This window comes from Narcine bancroftii, chromosome 3 (genome assembly GCF_036971445.1).
Source record: "Narcine bancroftii isolate sNarBan1 chromosome 3, sNarBan1.hap1, whole genome shotgun sequence".
Lineage (NCBI taxonomy): Eukaryota > Metazoa > Chordata > Chondrichthyes > Torpediniformes > Narcinidae > Narcine > Narcine bancroftii.
This window is the reverse complement of record NC_091471.1, coordinates 352,257,384-352,280,735: the sequence shown is the minus strand read 5'-3', so window position 1 is coordinate 352,280,735 and position 23,352 is coordinate 352,257,384. Positions and strand designations below refer to the sequence as shown.

Sequence of the window (23,352 nt, the reverse complement as noted above, 5' to 3'; positions counted from 1 at the left end):
AGAGTTTAAAAGACAAAAATTCTATACTGTATTTACATTGAACAAATTTCACTTGCGTGAATATATAAGCCTTAAAGCATTTTACTTTATTTTCAGTCATATTATTTTAAAACATTTAACCATCGCTGCATCTGCAAGGTTCCTCCCCATCCAAGAGCCACCCAAAAGATGCACAATAACATCACAATTAACCACCCCCCCCCAAATTTACAAATAAAGTCTTACAATATACTTCATAATATACTAATAAAGACTCTTCCTAAGCAGGGATAAGAGAATCACCTCAAAGGCGAACAAAATCAACCAGCTCTTCATCCTGGGTGACGCAATTCTATTCAAACACAACTTTATTCGGGGGTGTGGTAAGATGGCGTAAGGATCAGACGTGCCTTCCAGTCCTCTCCTGACTCTATCTTATTGTTTTGTCTAGAAATGCCCGTTAAAATTCTTTAAAAGTTTAGATAATTTCAGTGCTGTTAATTTAACTTACGATGGTGCAATTGGTGGAAAAGAGCAAAAAAAAAACGACAACAGATCATCAAAAAACTACATTTTCCAAAAGTTCAAGTTTTGGAGCCTACCTACAGGAAAGACACCGGGACTCAGCGTGAAATGGATCCCAGGAGAGAGGTACAGTGTTCGGATGTAGAGCTCTATGTTACATCGGTAGAGCACCCTAAAGAGGGCGCCAAACAGCCTTTAGAACAAAGAGTTACTCAAAGGCATTTGTCAACTGTAGAGGTGGCGCTGCAAACTGCATCTCTTGAGATACAAGAACCTATACAACTTGATGTACTGGGAGAATTTAATACATTATGGACTGGGGAAAACCCCGGCCAGCGTCCTCCAGTCATTGCTGGAGAGGCTGTGGCTGGGGTTTCCACATGCAGTCACACTACAAGGAAGGCAACCAGAATGAAGGAAGGAATAGAAGATCCTTTGGAGAAGAAGCAGGAATCTGTTGAGCCAAAATCTCTTCCAATTGAAAAGATTTTTGTGAATCTTGAATCTAAATTATCTTATATAATGCAGGGATTATCCAAGATTATGACTGAACTTGGTACTAGGTTTAATACTTTGGTGAAAATACATTCTCAACAGATGGCTGAGTTTGGAGCTTTTAAGCTTGAAGTGAGAGATAAATTTAATTCGTGTGAAGAAGATATAGACGAAATACGGGATCAAGTTTTTGATGTGACCAAAATGGTCGAAGACTTACAAACTAAAAATAAAAATTTGGTGAAAAAGTTTGATTATTTGGAAAACCAATCCAGACGGAACAATATAAAGATTATTGGTTTGCCGGAAGGCATGGAGGGACCAGACCCAAGAAAATTTTTTACTGAATGAATTCCACAGGTGTTGGGTCAAGAACATTTCCCGGAAGGTATAATACTGGAACGTGCTCACAGAGCCTTGCGTAGAAGACCTATTTCAGGTCAAAGTCCAAGACCTGTTTTGGTTCGTTGCTTGAATTATTACGACAGAGAAATAATTTTACGAGTGGCTATTAGAAATGCACAACAGAGAAAATCACCCTTGATGATTCAAAATAATCGAGTTTTCTTCTATGCGGATTTGAGTCAAGAAGTTATGTTCCAATGACGGGAATTCAATCCTGCTAAAGAGTTGTTGTGGAAGAAAGGTTACAAGGCAACCTTTAGATATCCAGCTGTTTTGAAGGTTTTTCAAGATGGTTGCCAACCAAAGTTCTTTGATTCTCCAAAGGAAGCTATAGCATTTGCTCTAGAGCTGCCAATTACTCAGTTTCAACAGAGACATAGTCCACCACGATCTCTAAGGAGACAAGAGATGGAAGAAAAGAGCCGTGCTCCAAGAAGGAATGGTTGTAATGGTGACTCGGCAGTTGGAGCTGATTAAAAGAAGAGTTGTCCTTTTTTTTTTCTAATGTTTTTTTAAAAAAAAAGGGATATTAAATAATGATGATGTTAGTTTAAGGTGAAGTGAGAGTTGGGGGAGAGAACTGGATAGGCACTATTTCCTGAAAGTCATTTGCTACGTGTGAGTTATCTCACACCCATTTTTTTTTTTGGGAGTTACCGCATTGCGCGGTTTAGAAGGGAGGGGGTATTTTTAACCTCCTACCCATTTTTTTTCCTTTTTTTTGTATTATTAGATTAAAGAGTTTTTTTGTTTAAATATATAAAAAAAGCATAAGAAAGTATTTGATTGTTTAAAAAACTAAAAATTGATGTGGTTTTTTTTGTAAAGTTTATTCAGTAGATAAGGAATATCTGAAATTTAAATGTGAATGGGATGGATAAGTTTTTTTTATATTTTTTCTTTAACTTTAAGGTGAAAGGAGTGGTAATTCTGGTGTATATTATTTTGCTATTTTAGTTATAGAACGAAGGGAATAATGGTGAAAGTTATAAATTGAATTGTACAATTCTTAATGAGGCTTGAATTTTGTTTGTGGTTTATGCTCCATTTGTTGAAGATATAGATTTCGTTGTAGATGTGTTTTTATTATTTGGATATCTGAATTTTAACGTAATGATTGGGGATATTTAAATGTGGTATTGGAGCTTTTATTGGATAACTATTCAAGAGTAAAAGGGAAAAATGGTGGAAGAGTACTAAAATTGAATTGTACAATGCTTAATGAGGTTTGAATTTTGTTTTAAGATGGTGGTTTATGTGACTAATATGATGATAGATGTGAAGTTAGTTGATATTTGGTGAAGGTTTATCTCTATAGAGAAAGTTTTTTTTTCATCTTTTTTTCATGCTACATTTTTTTTTAAGAATTGATTATGTTTAAGAATTTTTGATAGATAATATTACGAACTTTACTAATTTTTTATATTAAGTTTGAGTTAAATATATGTTTCATCTTAACTCCATTTGTTAAATATATGCATTTAAGTTTGATTTAAATATTTTTTTTTTCAGTCTGATATCTTAGTATTAATTACTTTTCTTTTTGTTAGTATTTTAATCGGTTATGTTTTTGTTTTTTTTTGTAAGTGGGTTTTTTTTTCTCACATATATTATTAACTTTATTAATTCTTCACTTTTTATTTTTGGGGGAAAGGGGGGGTTGGACTAATTTGAGTTGGGTTATTAATGTGTAATAATTATTGGGGAGAGTATAGTTTATTTAGATTACTGATATTGTATTGTAATTTTATTATTTTATTCTTAATTTTTTTTTAATGTAATCCTATATGTTATTCATGTTATAAAATCTTAAATAAAGTTTAAAAAAAAACACAACTTTATTCAAACAGCTGCTACAAGCAAAGCAAGACCAAAGCACCCTGCTGGTTGAATATTTCCTCCCATCTTCACCAAAGGTTTACTTCAGAGAACAATTTCAATTTTATAGTTTTATTTACACTTTTATTTATTTATTTTCCTTGGGGGTTTTTTTGCCAGTTGCTTAAGGTTGCCAGTTGCTTGAATTCCATTTAACTGGGGTTTTACTGTCTTACTTGATTGTCCTATTCCAAGTGAGCAAACTTCCTACATAGGGATGGAAATGAAACCTCTGCCAATCATCCAGATGCAAGCAAGTTTTGAGTTTCTCTGACTTAAGATCAGGTTGCACCTCCAACCCAAATTACAAACATTCTTGGAATTAATACACCTAATTACTGAATGGTTCTGATATAATCAAAATTATTCATTTTCCTGTCGAGGACATTGAGGGTTGGGAATAAAGTTCAAGGCGAAAAAGGAAGAAAGGATTCTATTGACGTTAAAGGGAGATTCCAGAACCCAGTAGGGAATCTGGATTACAGAATTAAAGGCTATAATAATTCAACACTATCTCTGACTGGAGCTCATTGTATAGCTTCCTCTCAGAACTCTGTATATCACAAATTCTACTCTTTCCTAAAACATACTCTATTTATTAAACTCTCAAATTAATGTTTAATTTTGTTATTAGCTGCATATCTCCAGTTCTGCTAAAATAAAATATATCTAGCAGATGGAAAAAAAAGAGAGAATTTCGAATGGGGCTTTAAAACCCGAGTCAGGCTAAAACTAGTTTAATTTACACAGGATCACATGATGCCATAGAGTGACAACAGTAGGTTTGTGCCTGGAGTTCTGTAAATAGTTGGATTCCTGCTATCAGTTATATTGTGGTAGAAAAGTAACTGAGAGAGGAGGAAAGGACAGAAACACCAGGCATTACCTCCAAAAAATATTCAAAATTGCTTTTTAACAGTAGATCTAGAGATACTTAGAGATCAGTCTAGCGGCAGGTCATCCGCACATTCTCAAGGTCACCATTGATAGATGAAATTCCAAAAAGAAGAGGAAATGACACCCATAAAATAAAATAATTGTACATTATTAGATTTTTCATCTATTTCCTGCTGCACTAATGATTAATAAAAAAAACATTAAACTATTGCTGCTTTATTATTTCTAATGCTGGACAAAGAGGACAAACAGCTGTAATGGCTAGCCATTGCAAAACTACTATTTTAACAACTAAAAGTATCAGACTTTTCTTTTATCCTTCCTCCAATGAGCCTTCTTTATTACATGAGTAAAAATTAGAGGTTCTCCTGTGCCTTGTGGCACTTTGAAGCAAACATCACCATGTATTCCATATTCCCTGGAGGTATACAAAAAGATACTTGCAGCTGTTCTAATTACTGGCCTGACAACTAGTGCACTGCTGTCCATCTTTTACAGCTTTATTGGGATAAACAAGAGGAACAAAGCAGGTGTGTTTTGCATATATTGAATTCTTTCATCCACGTGATCACCACTTGGTGGCTTATAACAGTCAACTTTCAGTTGTTCAATATGTTCAATATGACACATGATATAACTACATGGCAGAACTATGTTGAACCATTAATTTGAAAGTGTTTCTGTTTCAGTTACTTTAATGCTTTAGCTACTTTATTCATGAAAGGGAATTACTCCTAAAATAAAGCTACAGGTAAACATTGTTCAAGAAAGGCGGAGGCAAACAAGAAAATTTGCAGATGCTGGGATCTAGTGCAGTACACAATAGTGCAATGGAAATTCAGCAAATCAAGCAGTGTATAAACCAGGGATGGACAAACCATGACTTGCATGTGCTCTTTGACACAAAATGTGTGGCTTGCAGAAATACGTTGGATGAGACAGGAGTCGTACAAACTGGTGCTCACAATGGTAGTTTTAATAGGCATATCTTGCAATTATGGCTTTCAAACATCTGAAGTTTATTGTATGTGGCCTTCGTTAAGCAAGTTTGGCCACCCCAGTAAAAGGCAGTCACCATTTCAGGCCTGAGCCCTTCAGTAGAGTCAAAAATCAGCCTGATGTCTCAAGAAAAGGTGTGGGGGTGGGAGGAAGGAGCACAGGCTAGCAGGTAAGAGGGAATAGGTGGGAGGGTAGAAGAGAAAGACATGGAGACATGATGGAAGAGAGGGCAAAGAACTAAGAGGAGTAGTTCTCTGATAGAAGAGAAGGGGTGGGGAGCTGGAGGGGAAAGAGAGGGACCTGGGAGGGGTTAGCTAAAGGAGGAAAACAAGAAATTCAGATATTCTGCAGATGCTGAAGTCTAGTGCAGTCTCTATTCAGATGGCATCAATATCAACTTCTCCAATTTCTATTAACTTCCTTTTCTGGTCTCTCGCTTTCCCTTCCTCTTCATAGAATTCGATAAAATTATGAGATGAATAGATGGGGTAGATAGTCCCTTTCCACAGGGAGGAAGTCAAATACTTGTATGTATACTTGAAGGTGAAAGAGACAAAGTTTAAAGGAGATCTGAAAAGCCAGATTTTCTTTCGAAACTTGGAGTGGTAGGTACTTGGAACATGCTGCTGGGACGAGCAGCATGTTACTGCTGTGGTATAGATGGCAGAGAAACACTATTACAATTCCTGTATTAAAACAATTATTGCTCTTATCACATTTCATGTCTCCTCAATAGTTCACATCAATATTTATAACAGATATTTCTTCATTACCTTCCTTTCATGAAGGCGTTCCAGATGCAGTTTTTCTTCTTCAAATCTTCCTATTTGATTCTTAAATAAATACACATAAAATGAATAAAGTAAAGGCATTCAATGATGTGAAAAAAAAATAATGATCTCACATTACAAATTTAATTTACAGGTTCTTCATATTTTAAACAGTTATATCTATGAGGTGGTTTAAGAAATTTAAAGGTTTGTGTCTTCGAGAATTACAATGTCATGATCAACATTCTACATGAACTCCTCTAGACCAGTTGCCGCTGCACATGGAAGTGCAACTCCTGATCTTCCTTCAGTGCTTTCATCAAGAGCTCAAAAATAGGACAAGACATCCTCTTATTTTCTTCCTCTTCCTGGCAAGAAGCACAAGATGTAGAAGCAGAATTAAGCCATTTGGTTCATCAAGTCTGCTCCGTCATTCAAATCATGGCTGAGATAGCTTAATCTCATTTCCCTACCTTCTCCTTGAAATCTTTGATACCCTCCTAATTAAAAATTTATCAACATCCCCTTTAAATCTATTCAATGATTTGGCCTCCAGATCTGTCTGTGGTAACGAATTCCACAGATACCCACACACTAGCTGAAGAAAATTCTCCTTAATTCTTTAAAAGGATGTCCTTTTATTCTGAGGTTGTGTTCTCTGGTCCAAGACTCTCCCACTGCTGGAAACATCCTCTTCACATCCACTCTATCCAGGCCTTTCAATATTTAGTAGGTTACAATGAGTCACCCCTCATCTTTCTAAACACCAGCCCATGAAGGCCCAGATCCATCAAATGGTCCTTATTTGTTAACCCTCTTAATCCAGGGATATTTTTTGTAAACCTCCTCTGGACCCTCTCCAACAGCATTACATTCCAAAATATGGGATCCAAAACTCCTCACTATATTCCAAATGGGGTCTGACCACTGCCTTGTAAAGCTTCAGCATTACATCTTTGCATTTATATTCTAATCCAGTGGTTCTCAACCTTTTTCTTTCCACTCACATACCACTTTAAGTAATCCCTGTACCATTGGTGCTCTGTGATTCGTAAGGGATTGCTTAAGGTGGTACGTGAGTGGAAAGAAAAAGGTTGAGAACCACTGCTCTAGACCCAATTGTTACTGAAATCTTTTGCTTGAGGAAAATTGTCATTGGCCCATTTCCTTTGGAGTTATGAAACCGTGCACATAACGAGTCAATTGGGTACGATTAAAACAGTGATTTTCAAACTTTTTCTTTCCACTCACATACCACCTTAATCAATCCTTACTAATCACAGAGCCCTTATGGCATATGGAATACTTAAAGTGGCATGTGTGTGGAAAGGAAAAGATTAGAACCACTGTTCCAATCCTTTTGAAATGAATTTAGCATTCATTGCATTTGCCATCCTTACAAAGATTATAATAAATATGCAAACTGCGCTTGCGTTTCCCTGCAGTTTATCAGCAAAAGGTTTTGACAGCAAACCTGGCCAATGGTTTGCTCTGAAACTGTCCAGCATATGGACCAGAAAGGCCAGGACGTCATCCTTATCTCAACAGTTTTATTCCAATACCTAGTAATTCATCAACAACATTCCTCTCATCTATATCATGCAACTTTGCACAAAATTAACACATTAAAGGTTTGTATCTGGATTCCAACAAGATTCTGCTTTTACTAACTGGTCTATAGTTACCTAGTTCCTGCCTCTCTCTTCTTGGCAACTCTTCTCTAAGCTTGCTTCTCTAAGGGTTTAAAATTAGACTCCCTGTATTACCTTCAATGCTCTGTCAGCACTTAGAAGTGGGCTATTTGAACAATGCTAAATTTTATGCTTACTGTTTTGTTGTTCACTTGGAAGCGGGTTAGTGGGCAGGATCTTTGCCATAGAAATGTTTACTGAAGGCTATTCACTCAGTGAACAAATCACTGATAACTGGGAAACTGGCAAGTGCAAATACACCTGAATACTGCAGCTCAATGTAAGTGGATCGAGTGAACCTGAGGTGAGAGTAATGTCTGTTAAACAGTTCTCATTTGACCTGGAGATGAGCTCCACTCTAGCAGGTAGCTCAATGGAAATGAGGAACAGCATTGCCATGAAAAACACAGAGAGAATTACTGCATGGCAATTGATTTCAGTCTGTATGGAGATTTAAAATTGTGCATTGATTGGTTAGGTTTATGGCATGCATGTAATCAGAGAGAATGGAGATAAATTTCTGAGGGCATCCAAACCTAAGGAGGATGTTCCACAGTCCCTCTTGATTGACAGAGTCAATTGCTTTTGTTAAGTCAATAACTGCATATTGCAGTTAATACTGCTAATGGCATTTCTCTTGCATTTGTCACTCTTAAAGGTCAGGTCCATAATGCTTCTAGATAGTTGGAATCTGCAGTGATCAAGGAATTAACTCTTCTACCAGTGGCAGGTGGCAGTTGAGGTGAATCTTTGAGATGACTCTCTATACAAATAGAGTGTATCCCGTCTGTAATTATCACAACTGAATTTGTTTCCTTTCTTCAACAGAGTGTGACAGATTATGTTGTGTTTGTATTGTATATAGATAGGTTTTTGGGAGATAATTTGGGGCAGGATTTTTTAGTGTTGGTTGCATACAAACACTTCAAAACAGAATTCATTTAAAATACTGGAGCTCTGCTCAAGCCAGACAGGGCGGCTCCTGGGGGCCTTTGCAAAGACTTTGGTGAGTGCCCAAAAAGAGGCAACATTAAGCAAGAGGAGAGGAGAAGGAAAAATGTGTCTGGTGGTGGGATCCTGTAGTAAGTGCTGGAAATTCCGGCGGATAATGTGTTAGATGCAGAGGCTGGTAGGGTAGTAGATGGGGATTCATCTGAAGGTATGATTGTGTAGAATGCTGAGCTGAAGTCAATGAACAACAGCCTGGCATGCAGGCATCATTCTCAAAGTGGGTCAAGATGGGGAGGGGGTCAAAACTATTGCATCATCTGTGGACTGGTTTGGATGGTAGGCAAACTGGAATGAAGCCAGTGTCGCTGGAAGGTGCACTTTGCTGCTCAAAGCACTTCATGGTGATAGATGTCAGTGCTACTGGACAGTAGTTATTTAGCTTGGTTACCGTTATTCTTGTGCATGTACTCATACAATTAAGACTCAGAGATGTGATGGTTTATCATCCATAGACTAACTGACTGGGGCCCTTCGAACTAATAAGGTTACATCAGGACCAGGACTACAAGTGAGAATTAGAATACATCTTATGAATAATTATAATTTTAAAAGGGAAAGTGTAGCAGCGGCTACACTGCTAACTGAAGGATCGCACAACCAGACGGGTTGAGTTCAGTGAGCAAAAACTAATTTATTGCAGGCTGCCTGGCTGGTCTTATACTCCCAGCCTGGACCTGGCTGAGAACCGCGCTGGGGGGCCCTGACGTCACCGGGGTGTCACGTGGGTCCTCAAGCGTGGGCTTCTGAGCCCAGTGCCGAGGTCAAGAGAAAAACCCCGACGGCCCCACTGCGTGCATAACAAGCGGGGCCGCTTCGCCTGCCTAATGGTGTACCGCCACTCAGTCCCCCCACCCCTCCCCAGAACCGGCGCCAATGTCCTTTTTTGCCGGGAGGCCTCACTTCTTGGGTTGGGCCACAACTACTGATTCAGTGGGGTCGAGGTGGGCTGGCATTAACCTGTCCAGTGTAAACAGTTCCCTCTTACCACTGATGTCCAGTGTGAAAGTGGATCCTGAACGCTGGACGACTTTGCATGGCCCTTTGTATGGTCTTTGTAAAGGTGCTGTGGCTGGGCACCACCTGATAAAAACGTTCTCTGTGAAGTACAACTCGCTGGGGATGTAAGAGGCCTGTGTGCCATGTCTGGGCAGCAGTGGGGGTATGAAGGAGTCCAACTGGGCCCGGAGATGGGGAAGTAGACCGTGCGGTGACTGCTGGGGTTTGTGAGGTGCATCGACGAACTCACCGGGTAGGGCTAGCAGTGCACCGTAGACCAGCTCAGCTGATGACGCCTGTAGGTCTTCTTTGGATGTCGAGCGGATGCCCAGGAGCACCCAAGGCAGCTCGTCCACCCAGTGAGGCGGGCCATAAATGCCAACAATCGTTCAACTAGCCCATTGGCCTGTGGGTGATAGGCTGTGGTGTGATGTAGCTCGATCCCCAGCCTGTTGGCGAGCTGTGCCCAGAGCGCAGAGGTGAACTGGGCGTCCCGATCACTAGTGAGGTGGTTCGGGACGCCGAACCGGGCAACCCAACCGTTCAAAAGCGCTCGGGAGCAGAAGTCCGTGGCGGTATCTGGCATCAGGATCACCTTGAGTGGTGTGGTCAACAACTGTGAAAAGGTAATGGTTACCTCGGGAAATGGGTAAGGGTCCGATGATGTCCATATAGCTGAACTGTTCCCGGACGTGTTCGAAATCTTGTATGGGTGCTCTGGTGTGCCAGTGTACCTTGAAAAGTTAGCAATGGGTGCAGGTTGTGACCCAGTCCGCAATCTGCTTCCGAAGCCCGTGCCAAACGAAACGTTCTGCCACCATATGGACCGTGGACTTGATGGAAGGGTGGGAAAAGTCATGGATATGGTGGAAGACTTGCCTGCGCCACTGTTGGGGAACCACTGGTTGCAGGGTGCCCATGGTGACATCGCACAGGATAGTGCCCTCACCGTGAGGTCCTGGAACTGCAGACCCGTGATACCAGTCCTGAAGGTCCACGTCTCGTCTTCGGACTTCTGGTCCCGGGCGAGCTGGTCGAAGTTGAGGCCAGGTGTCAGCGCGCAAATGGCCGGTTGTGAGAATGCGTCAGCGACCGTGTTGTCTTTCCCTGCCTTGTGCTGAATGTCAGTGGTGAACTCCAACACGAAGGAGAGGTAACGCTGTTGGTGGGCCAACCAGGGATCTCTTGCCATAGCGAGCGCCTGAGTGTGGGGTTTGTGGTCAGTAAAAATGGTGAAAGGCCTTCCCTCCAAGAAATAGCGGAAATGACGCACTGCCAGGTACATGCCCAGCAACTCACGATCAAAAGTGCTATACTTGCGCTCTGCTGGGCGAAGAAGTCGGCTAAAGAATGCCAGTGGTTTCCATTGTCCATTCACCTGCTGCTCCAGGATGGCGCCGACGGATGTGGCAGAGGCATTGACAGAGAGCGCCATATGCAGGTCGGTGTGTGGGTGGACGAGCAGGGTAGCCTTCGCAAGGGCATCTTTCGCAGCTTCGAATGCCCTGCTGGCTTCTGGAGTCCAGGTGAGTGTCTTGTCTTTGGCCGCGAGGATGGCAAAAAGCAGCTGCATGATGCGCACAGCACCTGGAATGAAGCGGTTATAGAAATTGACCATACCCGCAAACTCCTGTAGCCCCTTGAGGTTGTCTGGGCGTGGAAACTCCCTGATTGCAGCGACCTTCGTAGCAGCAGGTGTGGCTCCTTCAGCCGTGATGGTATGACCCAGGGACTGCATGGACTCTTTCCTGAACTGACACTTGGCCAGATTGATCGTTAGGCCGAAGTCGGCCAGTTGGGAAAAGAGAGTGCGCAGGTGAGACTTGTGTTTTGCCCGGTCTCTGCTGGCGACAAGGATGTCATCCAGGTAAATGAATACAAAATTCAAATCCCTACCCACTGTGTCCATAAGGCGCTGGAAGGTCTGGGAGGCGTTCTTGAGCCCGAACGCCATGCGTAGGAACTCGAACAAGCCTAAGGGGGAGATGATGGCCGTTTTGGGTATGTCCTCGGGGTGCACCGGGACTTGGTAATACCCGCGCACCAGGTCAACCTTGGAAAATACCCTCGCGCCACGTAGGTTGGTGGTAAAGTCCTGGATGTGAGGGATTGGGTAACGGTCAGGTACTGTCGCGTCATTAAGCTGTCGATAATTTCTGCAGGGGCACCAGCCGCCTGAGGTTTTCGGGACCAGGTGGAGTGGTGAGGCCCAAGGACTGGCAGAGCGTCGAATGACCCCCAGATCCTGCAGATGCGAGAACTCTTCCTTCGTTATCTGGAGCTTATCTGGCAGGAGCCAGCCTGCCTTGGCGTGGACCGGCGGGCCTTGGGTGGGAATGTAATGAAAAACCACGTTGCGTGGTGAGGTGGCCGAGAATTGCAGCTTGAGGAGGGACGGGAACTCATCCAGGGTACGCTGAAACTCGTCCTTGGGCGTGCTGACCATGGCCATTTGTGGCTGCTCTATGCGGGAAGCGTTGAGGCGAACGGATTGGAAGGTACGGGCATCTACCAGTCACCTACCGAATGTCGACCAGGAATCCGTGGGTGAGGAGGAAGTCAACACCCAGGATGGCGGTTGGAAGGGACAAAACGGTGAACCTCCAAGAGAACTTCCACTGGCCGATCTTGAAGTGGACTGTCTTGTCTCCATACGTTCGGATCGGATCTCCGTCGAATTGGCTGCACGGAGGGGAGGTCCTTGAGGCCGGTTCCAGGACTCAATGGCTGTGGCCGGGATGATGCTGATCTGGTCCCCGGTGTCGACAAGGAAGCGTCAGCCGCTGACTGAATCCCGCAGGTAGAGAAGGCTGTGTTCTTGGCCAGCCGCCGCAGCTATTAACAGCGGCCAGCCTGCTCGTTTCCCTGAAACAAACAGGGATGACGACACTTCTGAGCCTTGGCTCCCCAGCACAGGTGGAAGAAGCAGAGGCCTGAAATGGATGACTTGCTTCTGGCTATGCTCTTTGAGGCCCCTGCAGTTGTTCCACCGCAGCGCTAGAGGAAGGCTTTGCTTGGTCATGCCTGTGACTTGTAACCTGCTGGACTGCTGAGCCCTCCGGGAATCGTTCAAGCCATAGCTCCGGAGCCTTTTGAGCGACCTTCCAAAGGTCGACGAAGCTTTCCCGGGACAGTAATAGCCGGATGTCTTCAGGCTGATGGTTGAGGAAGATGCACTCGAAGAGTGAGCAGTTGGTGTGATCACCCTGAGCGTGAGCATCTCGTCCATCAACTCGATTGGAGTTCTGGGCCCCAAGGCATCGAGGCACAACATCCGAGCACCACGCTGGCGCCTGGAGAGGCTAAGGGAGCCGGTGAGCACCCTCTTGATGGTCCCGTACTTATCTTCCGTGGATGGGTGCTGAACGAGGTGCAGCACTCGTTTGGAGGTGGCCTAGTCCAGGGCTGCGACCACATGGTAAAACTTGGTCGAATCCAATGAAATCTGGCACAGGTGAAAATGAGCCTTTGCGTGGCTGAACCAGGTCTCCGGCTCCTGAACACAGAAGTCAGGAAGCTTGATGGCTATAGCATTGATCGAAGGGTCATTCAAAGACGTTTGAACCCGTCGAGGTCACCAATTGTAGCAACGGCTACACTGCTATCTGAAGGATCACAAAACCAGACAGATTGAGTTCAGTGAGCAATAACTGATTTATTGCAGGCTGCCTGGCTGGTCTTATACTCCCAGCCTGGACCTGGCTGAGAACCGTGCTGGGGGGCACCCGACATCACTGGGGCGTCACGTGGGTCCCCAAGTGCGCCTGGTGCCGAGGTTGGGAGGAAATCCCCGACAGTGCCATTTTGACCGGCTGCCCCGCCGCGTGCGTGACAAGTGGGGCTGCTTCGCCTGCCTAATGGAGTACCGCCACAAAAGTATTTAATAATAATTAGGGCACATATTCCTTAAAGCGTTCAGGTGGTCTTCTTTCTCCTTGGAGTGGTTTGCTGTGCCGGTCTTTGCTCAGGACCGATAGATAGTCAGGTAGACGGTCGAGTTAGTGGTGACTGCCTGTCTTCACTGCCCTTCTGGATGCGTGTTTCAGTTACTGGACTCCTCACTGGATGGCTCAGCTCCATGACCGTCTCTGCCCCCCCCCCCGCCAATTGGCCTGAGGGGAGGGATGGTCGAACAGGCTACGACAGATCTGTCTCCACCTCCTCCAGTTCATGAGGCAGTTCATGGACCTTAGTGTTAGTCAATGCTCGTAACTGGTCAATGTGTCGCTTCCACAATCTGTCCCCCACTAGAACAGAGTATGAGCTCAGTTTTTGTAAGATTATTCCTACCACCCATGGGTCTTTATATGGTCTATAATTTTGTACCAGAACTCTCTCACCCACTTACAATGTTCTAGGTGAGGTCTGTGGCGATGCTGTGTTTTTATTGCAATCAGACACCCAGATCTAGATGAACTGTGGACAACCTGGTCCACAGGTTGCGGCCAAACATTAGTTCAGCTGAGGTGCGTTTTGTGGTAGAATGTAGCGTGTTTCTGTATCCCAATAGGAATTCTGCAATTTTGCTTGTCTGGGAGGCATTTAGAAATTTCATGGTTTGCATTCCTTTTTGAATGTTTGTACAAAACGTTCTGCCTTCCTATTAGTACTTGGGTGATAGGGTGCAGACAAAATATGTCTGATATTGTTGTCACGCATACATTTAAAAAAATGTTCTGATGTAAATTTAGGCTCATTATCTATAACTAATTCATGAGGCAATCCATAAGAGACAAAGATAGATCGTAGACGGTCAATCGTGGGATCTGCTTTGGTATTTTTCAGCTGTGAAATTACTGGCCATTTGGAGTGTGTGTTCACGGCTATCAAGAAAGTCTCACCCATGAACGGTCCAGCGAAGTCTACATGAATCCGATGGCAAGGTTTGGATGGCCATTTCCATGGGTTACCTTTGGCTTGCAGCATTTTTGGCTGCATTGACTGACATACTTGGCATTCTCTTACTGTTGTTTCAATGTTTCTGTCAGAAGGCCATCAGACATGCATCTGGGTCAGTGCATTCATTCATACCATTCCCGGATGGTTGTGGTGTAGTTCTGATAACATGGTAGTTTGCCATTTTGCTGGAATAATTGTACAGGTACCCCATAGTAAACATCCTTCTTCAAATGATAGTTCATGGCAGTGTGTGTGATAAGGTTTTAGATCTTCTGGAATGACTTCAGATTCGAGCCACCCATTAAGGGTGAAGTATAGGATCTTGCTTAATGTTGCCTCTTTTCGGGTTTCCTTTGTGATCATCTGGGCTGTAATGGGCAGTTGTTGAAGTTGTTCTTGGTTGATCGCTGCAGCCTCTGCCGTCCATTTAATCATTTTCTCTCATTGCTCTGTCGGGTAGTGGCATGCATGATAAGGCATCTGCAAGGCTGTTAAAGTGTTCCTGGTTTATGTTTTATATCATAGTTGTATACCGGGCAGAGAGTTGGAGGCGGCGGCCCCAGTCCGGGCACAGGGAGAGCAGCAGCGGCCCCGGCCCCGGTCCGGGCGAAGGGTAGGCGGCGGCGGCGGCCCCGATCCGGGCAGGAGCAAGGGGGAGACGGTGGCCCCGGCCTCGGTCGAGTGAGGCAGGTGGAGGCCCCGGTCCGGGCAGAGAGTTGGAGGCGGCGGCCCCAGTCCGGGCACAGGGAGAGAAGCAGCGGCCCCGGCCCCAGTCCAGGCACAGGGTGAGCTGCGGCGGCCTCGGCCCCGGTCCGGGCAGTATGGACCGACCTAGGAGGGGAGGCAGGCCCCTCCAGCCCGGGTAAGAAACCTGCATAGGAGAAGGCCACTCCGATATAAAACCTACGACCCAAGGACCTCGCTGCCACGTCCCAGCTTGCTTGGCCACGGCACACGAACCATGGGTGTAAAGGGTGGGGCCAGTACTGCGCGCACTGCACTCCACCTAAAAGCTCCTTTGCGCAGGCCCGAGGACAGGTCCACGTCCTCCCCCTCCACATCCTCCCCTCCACGTCCTCCCCCTCCACGTCCTCCCCCTCCACGTCCTCCCCCTCAAAAGATGCAACCCAACCCCAACCAACCAATTTTCCCCTGCAACCGCTGCAACCGTGTCTGCCTGTCCCGCATCGGACTTGTCAGCCACAAACGAGGCCGCAGCTGACGTGGACTTTTTACCCCCTCCATAAATCTTCGTCCGCGAAGCCAAGCCAAAGAAGAAAGAAAGAAATACCGCAAGTAGCGTGACCCATCTTGATAATGATGGTGGTTGCTTTGAATCCCACAGGGATAGTGGACTGCTGCAGTGAGATGTTGTAAATGTCCATTAGGACCTCCGCCAGCTTGGCCACACAATCCTTCAGTATCTGACTAGGTATATTTCCTAGACTTGCTGCTTTGTGTGGGTTCACCCTCGAATGATCTTCCTCACCTCAACCAACAGGCTGCCTGTTCTTCAGGGGGAGACAAGCTTTTCTTGAATTTCATCTTATTTTCCTCAGTAAAACGCACATAGAAGGTATTCAACTTGTTGCTGACCTGCAAGATTGACATAGTCAGTATGGTTTGAATACCCTGCCACATGTGCCTTATGGAACTAGAGTCACCCAGGTGTCTATGGATTCTCAGTGAGTGCCCATGCTTTGCTTTCCTGATTACACAAGAGAGTTCAGCCTTTGCTGATCTTAAAGCCATCTTGTCTCCTGACCAGAAAGTAGCGTCATGAGCTCGGAGTTATGCACGGACTGCTGTGTCTACCCATGGCTTATAATTGTTCTGGCTGTGTAAGGTTTGATTACTGTGACATCCTCAATACACCTCTCTATGTAGCTAGTCACTGTGCTCGTTTACTCATTGATGTTGATGTGGTCGTTACAGGTGATTGCCTCCTGGAATCCTCTCCAGTCCATGGTTTCAAAACAGTTCTGCAGCGAGTTCCTCTGGCCATGTTCTGATCTCCCTGTGAACTGGTTTCACTCATTTTACCAGTGATGTGTAAATAGGGATTAACAGAATGGATGTGGTCCAAGGTGGGGCAGGAGACAGTTTTGTTCACTCCAGGGACATTTGTGTACGCCAGATCTAAGATATTCTCTCCTCTGGCTGCAAAGTTGATACGTTGTGTTTCTTAGCAGTCATAGTTGAATAGCAATCAAAGGTCTTACCCTTGCTATAAGAACTTCCAAGATTCCAAGGCTGATGTTATAATCTATGATAAATGGTTTCTAAGGTTTCATTGTTCATGGGTTTTAAAGATGCAGCATTGCAGGCTACATTTTTCAAAATCTAGAAAGCCATTTATCCTTTGCTATCTCTCCCAACATGTTAAAGACAGCCAGCCCCATATAGGAAGGTGTGCCTTATAATATGTAAAAATAAATATAAGCATTTGAGCACAATGAAGCTCAAAATGAAGCAAAAATATTGTGTGATAATATTAAAATCTCAAAAAAATATTTGTAAGAGATTTAACCTCATAGATTATACATTTAAAATTCAGCATTTTTTTGTATTTTCAATCAGAATGCAGTACTTTCTTTGAATTCATTCTATGCAGTTTAATCCAACTCACCCTTGGATTGCTTTGGACATCGAAGAAAAACATATTATGCAAATTAAAAGTGGAATTTACAAATTTATGCTCCTATCTCACCCTATTCATTTACTTCTCAAAGACAGCTTAGTTTATAACGAGGTTGAAATGTATTTCCAGTTTTCCAAAAAATGTCACACCAAAATTACCCCTTTGCGCAAATCTGGTTGAAATATGCAAAGTTTACAAATCTCTTTTCCAGGGCTTTTTCAACATCTTAATCCAAATAGAACTAATAACACATAAATTCTCCACAAGAGTGACATCTACACTGTGGCATCATTACCAGCTCCAATGAATGTGGTAGAGGTACTAATTAAATAAATTCAAATAATTTCACTAGATTTTTTTTGGATTTAGATTGTCATCAGATGCTAATAAACTTGACATGAGTTCACTGGGCCTTAATGAAATATTTATCAAAATATGTGATCTTCACATAGCTTTCTATGAACTCACCCTTAACTGTTCCTGTTTGTGATGTTCATTTTCCTGCAGCTCCTTCTTCAGTTGGGAGATATTCTGCTCCATTTCTTCAATAACATTACTTGCCTGTTTCAAGAGGGCAAAAATTGAAAATAATAGTGAGATTAATACACAAAGTTAATGGAATCTTTTTGCACATTTCATAAATTCAGAACAGAGCAAAATCAAATTAACAGACTAAATGCTAAAAGATGATGACTTTAAGGTGAAAGATCATTTTGGGTGCTGTGAAGCAGCTGTAAAGATTTTAGGAGACAGAGATGAATAAAATATTCTCACAATGCAATTGCCAAACTGCAAGTGAAGTCAAAGATTTTTTTTTGCATCAAAAGGTGCTTTCACACTTGTGTCTACTAAATCGGCTGTTCAGTGTCCCAGAATAGGAATGGGGATTTGGCTTTTTACACTTGCTCACTCCTAACTGGGACACTGAATGCTTTCACACTTGCAACGGGGTTAAGACTGTTCTACCTTCTACTGGTGATGGCATGATGCATTGAACGATGGTGGACCTGCCCTAAATCCTGATCAATGTATTATGATCTTATATTTGAACAAAATTAATCATACCTAATTATAACATAATTAAGCTTTATGCACAGCATGAACCCTTAAGCCCTTGTTGTTGCTGTGCCAACCTATATAAACCTTTATAAGGGACTGTGGTAAAGGACAAATAATAACGGATAATTTTTTAAACAGCTTGGGAAAGTTGGTAGTGTAGTGTTTTGAGTGAGTGCAGTGCAGAGATGAAGCAGCAGGCTGTGTGCTCATGTAGCACAACTAACTGATTTTATTTGAATCTCGCGCACAGCCTTTAGACCCGACTCTGTTCCGCCCTTCACGCATCCGTGGTCGCGTCACGATGATGTGAGTGTGTACACGCCCTTCCGGCCTGTCCTGGTAGACGGTCCCACGATGCTATCTTTGCCACGGCTACCCTGCCACCCGCATGTAACAAGCAGGACCGGTTCGCCGCTGCACTTATTTGCGCCACCACAGTAGCACAATCTATAAAGACCGTTGGAAAATTGGTAGCATTGTCGCACACAATTAGAAATAAAGAGGGGAAAAGTGATGTCGGACCTGCCCTTCCAGAATTTTGTGTGGCAGAGAAAGGGATGTATATATGGCTGTATGCATGGAGCACTCATGGAGGGGTTTCTCTGACACACGGCATTCTGAAAAATCAGGTCCGCTATTGCTTCCCCCCCCCCACCCCCGTCTTTATAAATTGTGTGGTATAGCGCTACCAACTTCCCACACTGTTTAAAAATTGTCTGCTATTGCTATTTATTTCCTCTCTCTCCCACTGCGACTTTCCCAGGCAAAGTTTATACCTTCATTTTAATCTCTTCGACCTTCATAATCCTGCACTCGTGCAAAAACTTGGGTCATTTCAATCCCACAATGCAATTGCCCACTCTACACTTGCCTGATTGCAGACACCAGAGCTTGTACTGGGGGTTGAGGCCATTAATCCCCGGCATGAGATGACGTCAATTGACACAGGCATTGAGAAGATTTTCCTTTCACACTGAACACTTTAAAGGCCGATTGGCCATTAATTCCTGGGACCATTTGCAAGTGTGAAAGGGGCTAAACATTAAAGCCTAAAACTTGCTTGGTGTCTGAAAAGCACATCAAGCTAGGAACATGCAGAGAACTTATGAAATGTTTTGCTCAAGGACTGGCTGCTGTAGGTTGGAAGCCTTTGTATTACCTTGGCTGCTGAGAGTACATTTTCCTGCTTTATATTCTTCAGCTCTGAGTCATGTTTAATTTGCAATTGCCTTACGGTTTTCTCATGATCTTCCAACATTTGTTGCTTTTCTTTTTGAAGAGAGTTGTATCTATGAGGGCAAGAAAAGCACTTTTATTTTAATATAAAGATTCAGCTATCTTCAGGGTCCACTTTGACAGCAAATTTATCCTTAAATAATGTCAGACTTTAAACTTCCCTCTGGAACACTATTAAATATGAAATAATAATTGATTGCAACCAACAAGACCTTCATATCTGAGTAAAGAAATCAACTTGAACTGAAAGTTTATATTACATTCTGTGCCATATTTTTGTATATTAATAATTTAAAAATCCAATAGATTTTTTTGAATAAATTTACAATTCAAAATCAATCAGCTATTTAAAAACCTGTTTTACATCTTGGGGTGGGGTGTGGGCAGGGATGTAGACAACATTATAAACCATTGCAAGTCATAGTTATTAATGTTTTCTCAACCTCACACACGGTTTTCAAAACCCCAAGAAAATTACTATAGATTCTACATCTGAAACAATAACATCATGTGAATTATTATCATCTGAAAGAACATTTACAGTATATTACAGACTGTTAAGCAATTTCATGGTATGTTGCATCATATGAAAAAAAATCAGGGACAAATTATAACTCAGTGATTTTAACTCTTGTAGATAGTAACTTTGCAGCTAGCATTACTTGTGTTAGAATATGACTAGATTTTTAGAAAAATATATCTTTCTTTCTTTCTTTGGCTTGGCTTCGCGGACAAAGATTTATGGAGGGGGTAATTGTCCACGTCAGCTGCAGGCTCGTTTGTGGCTGACAAGTCCGATGCGGGACAGGCAGACACGGTTGCAGCGGAAAATTGGTTGGTTGGGGTTGGGTGTTGGGTTTTTCCTCCTTTGTCTTTTGTCAGTGAGGTGGGCTCTGCGGTCTTCTTCAAAGGAGGTTGCTGCCCGCCGAACTGTGAGGCGCCAAGATGCACGGTTTGAGGCGATATCAGCCCACTGGCGGTGGTCAATGTGGCAGGCACCAAGAGATTTCTTTAGGCAGTCCTTGTACCTCTTCTTTGGTGCACCTCTGTCACGGTGGCCAGTGGAGAGCTCGCCATATAACACGATCTTGGAAAGGCGATGGTCCTCCATTCTGGAGACGTGACCTACCCAGCGCAGCTGGATCTTCAGCAGCGTGGACTCGATGCTGTCGGCCTCTGCCATCTCGGGTACTTCGACGTTAGGGATGAAGGCACTCCAATGAATGTTGAGGATGGAGCGGAGACAACGCTGGTGGAAGCGTTCTAGGAGCCGTAGGTAATGCCGGTAGAGGACCCATGATTCGGAGCCGAACAGGAGTGTGAGTATGACAATGGCTCTGTATACGCTTATCTTTGTGAGGTTTTTCAGTTGGTTGTTTTTCCAGACTCTTTTGTGTAGTCTTCCAAAGGCGCTATTTGCCTTGGCGAGTCTGTTGTCTATCTCGTTGTCAATCCTTGCATCTAATGAAATGGTGCAGCCGAGATAGGTAAACTGGTTGACTGTTTTGAGTTTTGTGTGCCCGATGGAGATGTGGGGGGGCTGGTAGTCATGGTGGGGAGCTGGCTGACTTCCAGGCCAAACATTTTGGCAGTTTCCGCAAAACAGGAGGTCAAGTGCTGAAGAGCTGGCTCTGAATGGGCAACTAAAGCGGCATCGTCTGCAAAGAGTAGTTCACGGACAAGTTTCTCTTGTGTCTTGGTGTGAGCTTGAAAGCGCCTCAGATTGAAGAGACTGCCATCCGTGCGGTACCGGATGTAAACAGCGTCTTCATTGTTTAGGCCTTTCATGGCTTGGTTCAGCATCATGTTGAAGAAGATTGAAAAGAGGGTTGGTGCGAGAATGCAGCCATGCTTCACGCCATTGTTAATGGAGAAGGGTTCAGAGAGCTCATTGCTGTATCTGACCCGACCTTGTTGGTTTTCGTGTAGTTGGATAACCATGTTGACGAACTTTGGGGGGCATCCGAGGCGCTCTAGTATTTGCCAAAGCCCTTTCCTGCTCACAGTGTCGAAGGCTTTGGTGAGGTCAACAAAGGTGATGTAGAGTATGCAACAAATCTATCTCGGTAGTACACAAGTTAAAATTTAAATCAAATTTCCAATAAAAATGTAATCACTGAGTAGAATGTTGTTTTGATATAAGATTTTAATCTTGCAGATTAGTAATAAGTGAATAGTGCTATCAGTCATTCTCAACCTTTTATTGTCTATGCCCCTCCCCCCTTATGACTGTGCACAAAGTTTATAGGTTCCCTTCCTTGTGAAGCATTAAAATTTAGTTGGTTTCTTCCGTATTTCTCTCTTACAAACTATATCAAAAAATTTAGGATTTCAGGCAGTGCCACCCCCTTAAATGTGCTGTAGCCCCCATGGAGAATGGCTGCTCTATATTATACCAAGCAACAGTCAAGGCAAAGGAAAATATTTAGCTTTTATTAAATATTTTCTCATCTCTTTTCATTATCTTGCATTTTTCTTTCAAAGTTCCTTTAAAATATGCATTTTTGTCAATGGAATGCTCACTTATTCATGTGAAATATTCAAAACGGAACATGTTATTTGGTGAATGCTCATAACTAGCCTCTAGCAAATATTTAAACAGCGGCTTGAAAGCAAATCTAAATCATAAATGATCAAAGACTCAATGTGCAAATCCATATAAAGCCACATCATTTCTGTGTTGGAAGAATCTAATCAAGTTTTTGCACCAGAATGAAAATACAGCCATCTTTCAAAACAGTGTTAAAGGATAAACTAAAACTGTGTTTCTTATGTTATTAAGCTTATTGCATGCCAATTTAATTGTCCCATCGTTATCAGGTTCTCTTTTTGTAATAACCAAATCAACATTCCAAGCTTAGCTTCATATGATTCTAGCATAGACTTTAAACAACTTTAGTTTCTTTAAACTTGCTTTGCAAAAGCTGAAATAAGCAAAGTAACAATGTTTCAACTTAATGTTTGTTAGATGGAGGGATAGGAAGAAAAATAACTTTTTAATCACAACTTATAAAAGAGGCATTTGGGGACCATTCTGACAACAGAACAAGTTGATTAAGGACCTGGATATTAACTCAATTGCTGTCAAGATGGTGAAAAAATAAAATATGAAAAATATGTAATGGCCTTTTTACATTGACGGATGTTGAGGTATTTTAGTGTCTGGTCAGAATAACTGGGCATTTAACTCCAGCTTCCATGTAAAAATGGGACCTCAATTTAAAATATTGTGTTGCTCCATGGATTCCCAGGAGTCATAAAACCAGGAATAGGAAGAGAACTGAAGGGTTTGAGTAATAAGGAAGGGCTGAATCAGCCAGAATTCTTTTTAACCTGGTGCGTAGAAGGTTGGGATAATACCTGATGGAGGGGCACAGAATGAGTTGGGCCACGGAGCCCATTTCCACAATGTATAACTCTAAGACTCTTGTCATTAATTGATTGAAATTTTAAATTAAATTTTTAAATTTAAACATACAACACGGTTACAGGCCCTTCCGGCCCTCAAGTCCATGCCGCCCAATTACACCCAAATTAACCTAGAACCTCCAAACATTTTGAAAGGTGGGAGAAAACTGGAGGAAATCCATGCAGACATGGATGGAGGACCATCGCCTTCCCAAGATCGTGTTATATACCATGCAAAGAAACTCGTACAGACAGCACCGGATTCAAATCTGGGTTGCCGGCACTGTCATAGTGTTGAGTTAACCAATATGCTAACCCTAACTGGGGTAGAACAGACCTCAGTTTTCTGTGATTGTGAACAAGCGCCGAGCTGATTAGGCACTCAACATCAGTCCTAGTTTGTCTGGTTTAGACATGAGGATTGCCAGAGGAAAAGTGGGCACAATACCATTATTTGGACAGA

General features: G+C 43.1%; 1 protein-coding gene across 7 annotated transcripts in view; it reads right to left on the bottom strand.

Moving 5' to 3' along the window:
- cep112 (centrosomal protein 112) overlaps positions 1-23,352 on the bottom strand; it is a 399,081-nt gene that overhangs the window by 228,510 nt on the left and 147,219 nt on the right. For all 7 annotated transcript variants that reach the window (XM_069929793.1, XM_069929789.1, XM_069929788.1 and 4 more), the window contains 3 exons: positions 19,405-19,534; positions 17,655-17,747; positions 5,952-6,011 (listed from right to left, as the gene is read on the bottom strand). In XM_069929793.1, the coding sequence (XP_069785894.1) occupies positions 5,952-6,011; positions 17,655-17,747; positions 19,405-19,534 (283 nt within the window). The remainder of the gene's footprint in view (positions 1-5,951; positions 6,012-17,654; positions 17,748-19,404; positions 19,535-23,352) is intronic.